Consider the following 8,410-nt stretch of genomic DNA (forward strand, 5'->3'; position numbering starts at 1 on the left):
AAGGTGATAGGAACACTGAGTTCTTCCATGCTAAGATGAAAGAAAGATCACGTACAAATAAAATTAAGTCATTGCGGAAGCCAGATGGTACGGTTGCGACCGAGCAACACGAGTTGGAAGCAATTGCTATGAATTTTTACATAGATCTGTTTACGGCACAGCAAGAGACTCATCCGGAGCTAGCAACAGAGTTGGTTCAGTGTAAAGTTTCACAAGAAATGAATGAAAAGATGTGTTCTGTTATCACAAATGAGGAGATTGAAAGAGCTCTTTTCATGATGCATCCAAACAAGTCCCCAGGTCCAGATGGTTTTACAGCAGGTTTTTACATTCACCATTGGCATTTTTTGAAAGATGTTGTTTGCAATGCTGTGCGTACTTTTCTTGAAGGCGGTGATATGCCGGAGGTGGTTAATTCTACTGTTTTGGTCCTTATTCCAAAAATAAAAAATCCGCAAGACCTTACACAGTATAGGTCAATCTCATTGTGTAACGTGCTCTATAAACTAGCTTCAAAAGTTCTTGCCTTGAGGCTAAGACCAGTACTGCATCATATCATCGCGGAAGAACAAACAACGTTTATCCAAGGACGATTGATTTCAGACAATGTTCTTACGGCTTATGAGTGTATTCACTACCTCAAGAAGAAAAAGGGCAAATCTGGTGATGTGACAGTTAAGTTGGACATGGCCAAGGCATATGATAGGGTGGAATGGTCTTATCTACATGCGATGATGAACAAGTTGGGGTTTGCAGAAGCATGGATCGATAGAGTTATGGTATGTGTGCAGTCAGTTTCTTTTTCTGTGCGCGTGAATGGCCAATTTTCTTCCACTTTCAGACCCACTCGAGGATTTAGGCAGGGCGATCCAATATCTCCCTACTTATTTCTTATTTGTGCGGAAGGATTGAGTTGTTTGCTGAAATTTAAAGGTCCGGTACATCTTTCTCGAGGTGTAAGATTTGGCGTTCATGCTCCATGGATCTCACACCTACTATTCGCCGATGATTGCTTGGTCTTTACACAGGCTACGGTTGAGGCTGCCACTAGGCTGCATAACATTTTGGATATCTATAAAACAGCTTCTGGTCAGATGGTCAACCGTAGTAAATCAGCCATTTTCTTTAGCGCAAACTGTACTGATGAGACAAAGGCAATGGTCCATGTGAATATGGAGATTGAGACGGAAGCATTAGTTGAGAAGTACCTTGGACTACCAACCGCCATTGGTAAATCTTTTGATGTACAGTTTGAGCACATAGCAACAAATATTCGAAAATTGGTGAATGGGTGTGTTCCTAAACTCTTAAGCAGTGCGGCAAGGGAAGTTTTGATTAAAGCGGTATGCCAAGCTATCCCAACTTATTCTATGAGCTGCTTTAGACTTTCCAAGAAACTGTGCAAGAAATTAACCAATATTGTGGCCCGCTTCTTTTGGGGGGGAGATGATAATAAGAGGAAATTGCATTGGAAGAAGTGGAAGGATATTGCAATACCTAAAGGAGAAGGAGAGATGGGTTTTAGGGATTTCGAATTATTCAACCAGGCTATGCTGGCGAAACAAGGCTGGAGGTTGCTTACATCACCAGATTCTCTATGCGCTAGAGTCTTAAAGGGTAAGTACTATCATGATCATGAATTTATGTCAGCTAAGAACAAAAGAGGATCCTCGCATATTTGGAGGGCCATTCTTCATGGCAGAGAGGGTCTAAAATTAGGCCTGATAAAGAGGGTTGGTGATGGTTCTTCTATTCACCCATGGGAGGATCCATGGATTCCTTTTAACCATGGTTTCAAACCCCTAATTCAGCTTCCTGATGCAGCTATCAGTAGGGTAGAAGAATTGATTGACGCAGACAATGGTGAATGGAATATGAATTTGATTAATGCAAATTTTGTGGAACCGGATGTTAGTGTAATATGCAGGATTCCGATTAGTAATTCAGCTGAGGATATTTGGGCTTGGCAACCAGAAAAACATGGTCATTTCACTGTGAAATCGGCATATAGAGTTCTTCTCTCTAAAAGTCGTCAAACTTACCAGCCCGGGTCTAGCATCAATCAGGAGAAGGTATGGAAGAAAATGTGGAAACTTGAGGTCCCTCCCAAGGTGAAGAATTTCTGGTGGCGTATTATCCATGACTTTATACCCTGTCGTGCCGTTTTGAAGCGACGACATATGGAACGTATTGATTTCTGTGACACTTGTGGTCAACAGGAAACTACAATGCATGCTATCTTTGATTGCACTTGGGCAAGGATCTTCTGGGAGCAGGTGAAGTCCCTAACTGGCATAAAAATTCCTGACCTACATCCACACTCTTGGATGTTCGATGTGGTGGATGGTACAAAGATACCCCAATCTGAAGCTTGTATAATTTTAAGTGGAGCATGGGCGATCTGGACTGAACGAAATGCAAGAAAGCATGGAGAGTCTGGGCGCTGTATCATGCAATCAGTAAGATGGGTGATAGACTCGGTAATGGACTCAACAAGTGCTGGAAAAGTAAGCAAGCCGAAGCAATCAAAACAAATAAAATGGAATCCACCTGATGAAGGCGTGATGAAGATTAATGTAGATGCATCCTTTGATGATGTTTCTTGTCAAGGTTCGACTGGGCTGGTTATTCGGGATAGGGAGGGTGCATTACTTCGTGCACAAGCCCTTTGGTATAATTTTGCAGCTAGCTCACAGTCCATGGAAGCAGAAGCAATTCGAGATGGGGTTCGAATGGCTATTGAGAGAGGTTTCAGCAAAGTTGAGGTGGAAACTCAGATACCTTCGATCGTTCGGAGATAGCTGCCATTCTTCAAGAGATCAAGGAGCTTTCTGATCAATTTGAGAGTTTTAGGCTGAAATTCGTACGTAGAGAAGCTAATGAAGCGGCTCATTTATGTGCGAAGCAGGCGACAAGTGTTAGGAGAAGATGTTTATGGCTTAATTACACTCCTGTTTTCCTAATGAACACGTTGTATCGTGACTGTTTGCCTGCTTAAGTAAGCAATAGAACTCTTTTATGTTGCAAAAAAAAGGCGGTATGACACACGTTGCCGCCAGTGGTTACGGGAGCCATCGAGTCTAAGGGAGTTAGTTTTCGTTGTCGTATTCTGCCAGGAGGAAGAGGCACGGAGTTGCGATGTGGCTGCACTAGCAGGGTGGCAACGAGTAATGAAGGCGTTTCCGGTTCAACTGGACGAGCGGCTGCAGACGATGTTTGTTTTAGGGAGGTGTTGCTGGGATCTGGCTTGCCTGCTCCGTCCCCATGCTCCTATCCGTGCTCCCACTTCATCCTACGGCTGTCTTTTTCTTTTTTTTCTTTTTAATCTAATCATCTCCCCCCTGATTTTAAGGGGTGGGGTCGGGCCTTATCTTGTTTCAATTAAATCATGCCACCTATGCGGAAGCATGGATGGAAGCACGTTGGGGGAGCAGGCAAGTCTCGTCCGTGTGTGCTGGGGTGTGTGGAGGCCGACAAGGCAAAGGTGGTGCCCACCATCGTGAAGTGTGTGTAAGTGCGGTTGCTGGAGAGTACACGTGTGTTGGTCTCGCTTGCTCACCAATCGGCGGCCCACGTACTAATCTCGTGCCCGTTTGTGCAACTCAACTCCAGTAGGATTTCCGCGGGGAGGGGGCCGGGGGGAGTTGGGCATTGGGGTTCTTGCAAGCGGTCGGCTAGGTGTCCTGTAGTGAACATGGAGCCGACGCCAAAGGCCCCGGGCTGTGTTGACTGCGGCGGCAAGGCCTTTGTGAGCTATCACGATTCACGTGGGGTGGGGAGACAACCAGGAGCATTACTGGAGCTTGTCAATTTTGTTGATTTAGGCTTACGTGCCTCCTCCTCCCAGTGGGTTACCACAACGACGGCTACCTCCCTCGTTCTCCATGGCTCCGGTGACCATTAACGGTTGCCTCCCTCAGACTTGATGGCTATGGTGAACATTGATGGAGACCCACACCATGCTCACCTTGAGCCCCCAACTATTTGTGCCTCCCTTGGATGACGGCGGGAAAGTATGGTAATGAGGAGGCGATTTCGTAGGTGGTCGACGAATGATGGGTCCAGGAGGTTAGTGAATTGGGAGATGAGAATTTTCACGGCATCATGTACTACACGAGGATTAATTTAGCAAAAAAAAGTGACAGCATGCAAGCGGCCCATGCGCCCATGGTTTATTCTTGAATACCGTGACCAAAATGAATTTGGAGGAGAAGTCCAATAACCGTTGATGAATTTCACTCCGTTGTTGGCACATATGTGAACGGTCAATTAGTATGCCACGTAGACAGATACGAAGCCAAAGCGTACAGGGTGACCATGGATATTTACTAATGTGACTTTTGTGATCGTATTTTGGGTATTCTTAAGTCTAATGACCAAACTGATATTTGGGGACGAGTCCGGTGACCCCCGTTGAATTTATCTCGTCTAAGAGGGTGAATGAAAAAAAGGACCGAACACTTGACCAAGAACTTGGTAAGTGCAGACGCACTGAAATCGTATCTACTCTAAGAGGAAATCGATTCCCTCTTAGGTTTACGTTGTCTTACCATGCGTGATAGCTTTTGTGGGGTCTCCTGGTTCGTTGTTTAAGTAGAGTTGGCTATTATCCTCTGTATTTGGTTAGCAACTTCTATCTGTAATCTGTGTTGCCAAATTTTTACGTTGTCCCTTCTCCTTATCTAGCATGTATTGGTCATGAACTTTGTATTTCTGTTAAGAAATTAATGGGAAATTGGATGCCCCGTTGGAAAAAAACACCCACTAAGAAAAACCACGGGAGATAAAATGATTACCGAGAAACGTGTACAAGCTAGGTAATTACGGATGCTGTCAAGAGTCAAGATGACAGCAACTAGTAGATGGTTTTGCACCAGCAGTTGCGAAACGTCGTCACATAGTGGATACGACGGCTGATAGTTTTGCACATGCACATGTGTGCTACTCCCTTCGTTCCGAATTACTTGTCGCAGGTATGGATGTATCTACATGTATTTTAGTTCTAGATACATCCATTTTTGTGACGAGTAATTTGGAACGGAGGGAGTAGGTATCAAATGGTATATAGTTAGTGGATTGCTAATTGTTCTTCTTGTTGTAGTATTGGTCACTCAATCTTTCAACACATGTCACTGTCATCGGGCGTTATCCCATCCGCCGGCCTCAGTCTTGTGCTTTGCTAGCCACTAAAGTAATTGTTAAAACTAATAAGGTTGTTAGACAAAGCTACCTAGGTTGTGAAATGTTAATCCTTTTTTTGGAAGTTAAATGTTAATCTACTTCAAAGCCCCATGGACATTGTATAGTTTGCCACACACATTTTGATGCATGTCAGGAATGGGGAAATGGAAAACTAACTACTGACTTTGTGCTGATTTTTTGGGCTTGCAGAAACTAGGCTTAGATATTAATTAAGTTGAGTGCAGTGCAGCGTGCCGTTGATTTGATCATCAGCAACACCAACTACTAGTACGTACTCCAACTTGCATGCATATCCTTTCAAAAATAAATTTGCATGAAGTTTTGGACTCTTGACCTGGTCAATCAGGACATGCATGTATTCCCGCTTCTGCATCGTCAGCGCCCACGCACGGAAAGCTCCATTCCACTTCACCCGTCAACCACAAAGCTAGCAACAAACAATCAATCAATCCCTTGTACTCTTTCACTTCTTTTTGGAAAAAGGAAAACAAACGGAAACCCTACACCCGGCAGAGGTATTCAAGCTTGACCCGACCATTTTGGTGAACTACTCACAGCAATTTTCACCGAGTTCAAACCCAAATTCACGCTCGTTTGCCGCTTCAAAACAATGTACACACCAGGCACGCTCATGATCACCCGTCATCGTCGCGCTCGTTGGCCTTGCCTTGCGATGTGAATTCTCCACCATCCCGGTAGATTCGTCGGCATGTGTGATTCGAGTTCATACGGACTGGTGGCTCCAGCACCATGAACTCATGGACGCCGTGTCCTCGGAGGCGCCAAGCAGCTGCTCGAGGTACTCCGCGCCGAGGTCCTCAAGCTCCATCACACACTCCGGCCGCGCCCCCCGGGTGGCGGCCTTCGCCACCCTGCCGGCCGCCGCGGCCTTCCGGCTCCGCATGCAATGCCGCCGCTTGAGCGCCAGCACGGGCGACAAGCCATGGGCACGGCCGCATGCGTCGTCAGCGGCGCCCTCGAGCGAGCGCCGGACCTGATCGGCCGGAAAGTTGAGAACGGCGGCCCCGCCGCGGATGGCGAACGCAGCCTGGTCGTACGCCAGCGCCGCAGCTTCTGGGCTGTCGAAGGTGCCCAGCCACACGCGCACGCCGTTGCGCGTCGAGTCCCGGATCTCCGCCGCGAACTTGCCCCACGGTCGCTTCCGCACTCCGCGGAACGCGCGACCCACACCTAGTGCCACCTTGCCCTCCTCGTCGGCCTCTTGCTTCGCCGGCGCCGTCGTCGGTGCGGCCGCGGCGTGCTGGACCTCGTGGTGCTGGGAGAGCATGTCTAGCAGGAGCATCTCGTCGGCGTCGCTGGTGTCGAACGGAAGAACAGGTGGCGGCGTGGCCGGGGCGCGGTGGTGCCAGGGCGCGGAGTCGGCGGAGCCGGTGGAGGAGCCCGGCGAGTGCAGCGGGAATGCTTCGGCTGCTGGTAGGTGGTGGTTCTGCTGCGTGGTCACCGCACGACGGGCCAGAAAGTTGACGACGCCGGTGGTGAGCCGGGGCGACGTAGATGAAGAAGTCGGAGAAGAAGAGGCCGTGCTGCTGGCGCTGGGATCAGACATGGAGTTTTTCTCGTGGGATGTCGGGTTGGAAGCTGGAACGGATGGAGGCGCGGCTCCATGGAATTTATACCGGTGGCGGGAGTTGGTTGAGCAGAGGTGAGAATGATGCAGCGGAGGGTAGATTTGGAATTACTGGGAAAATGCTCTGCTTGGCAACGTGCTGTTTGCTGGGGCACATTCGTTTTGACATGAGTACTAATTTGTAGGTTGAGATAGTCCTAGAAACCGAGATGCCAATTCAAGCAAAATATGGAAAAATAAATAAAAAGAATATGGATTTATGAAATTTAAGATCCAAAAAATTAGAAATTTGCGGGCACTAGTGGTGACTGTGAAAGGCAACAAGAATTCGTCACGGCCTGGAGTTTTGGCTCCCAAGCTTATCTGCACCCATATGAAGACTAAACTATAACAAATATAGCGAAATAATTCACAAAGATTTGAATTCATGGTAGATCATGGGAGATCGGGAGCAAAAGAGCATATTAGGATATTTGATCGATCATGGGAAATTCATAGTAGTACCAATAAAATTAATTGCACCCTGCAAAAATAATAATAAGAATAATTGCATCTGGGTAGCTTATTTGGTTATGATCAAGTGGACATAGTGTCAAGTGGAGCCGTCCGGCGACCACCACGTGTTTGTTAAGTAGCTAGGTGTGTGTCACTCACTCACCCTGATCGAGTCTTCCATGGACAATTGGATTAGATTAGAAGAATGTAACCCTCCACTGGCACAAAAACATGTGATACATTGTATCTGCGATTAATTTGTCGTCCATGCGTTCGTTGGGGTCCGCTTCCAGACAGAAAGGTGGAAAGAATGGTAACTTGTGCTTAGCCAGGAGCGTCGTAGTCTATAGAACTCTAGATATACTCTTTTTTCCTTTTGGTCAAGTTGTAGGCAAAGTCTCCAAGACCGAATGGCGCCCAGCACGCGTAGCATTTTTTTTTTTGCGGGAAGCTTATCATCCGTGCAAATTTCATAGGTCAATTTTCTTCCATTCCTCGTAAGCTGTGGTTGGGTCAAATTCTTCCCCTCAAGGCTCCACCGATGAGCCGATGAGATCCTACTGCCTCGGCTTCGTTTGTTACTTCTCACAGAGCGGTGTTTGGATGGATGATGGTGTCTCTTCTTCGAGTTGGTCTTTCAAGTTTCGATTTTCCATGAGTATGTCCGGACAGACTGAGTCAACGGAGCTCCGATGTACATTTCTGCCGTCCTTTTGGGACGACGGGGTTAGGACCTCTTGTGGTGCATGTGATATGGCGAGATATGATGATAGATGCTTTAGGTCGTTTCAATGGTTCAACTATGACTCAAGTTTTTTTTTTGGCAATGGTAGCAGCCTAGAGACCTTGATATAATTTTTATTACGTAGTAGCTTAGAAACCTCGATATAATTTTTATTATGTAGTAGCCTAGAGACCTCGATATAATTTTTATTACGTCTATGGTTCTTTGAACTTACGGTGAACTTTTATAATAAATTCTGATTGTCTTTGAAAAAAACACGGAAATTTGGATACAGCTTTGCTACACATTCAGTTGTGCCTATCGGACCCGCAATTAGCAGCAGACAGCGACTTCGAGAGGCTGGTGACTAGCTGCTTGTTCTAGCTACTTGTGTGCACATG

At 46.6% G+C, this 8,410-nt stretch overlaps 1 protein-coding gene across 1 annotated transcript; it reads right to left on the reverse strand.

Annotated features, from left to right (window-relative positions):
* Nucleotides 1-5,638: 5,638 nt before the first annotated feature.
* Nucleotides 5,639-6,790, reverse strand: LOC100192132 (ethylene-response factor C3). Its single transcript, XM_044504896.1, has one exon. The coding sequence runs from the start codon at nt 6,767-6,769 to the stop codon at nt 5,927-5,929; it is 843 nt and encodes a 280-aa protein (XP_044360831.1). The 5' UTR covers nt 6,770-6,790; the 3' UTR covers nt 5,639-5,926.
* Between the last annotated feature and the right edge of the window lie 1,620 nt (nt 6,791-8,410).

The sequence above is a fragment of the Triticum aestivum genome, chromosome 4A, assembly GCF_018294505.1.
Source record: "Triticum aestivum cultivar Chinese Spring chromosome 4A, IWGSC CS RefSeq v2.1, whole genome shotgun sequence".
Classification (NCBI taxonomy): domain Eukaryota; kingdom Viridiplantae; phylum Streptophyta; class Magnoliopsida; order Poales; family Poaceae; genus Triticum; species Triticum aestivum.

What these genes read in the sequence shown, in the direction of transcription:
- LOC100192132 (XM_044504896.1), bottom strand. Translation starts at nt 6,769, where the DNA reads ATGTCTGATCCCAGCGCCAGCAGCACGGCCTCTTCTTCTCCGACTTCT.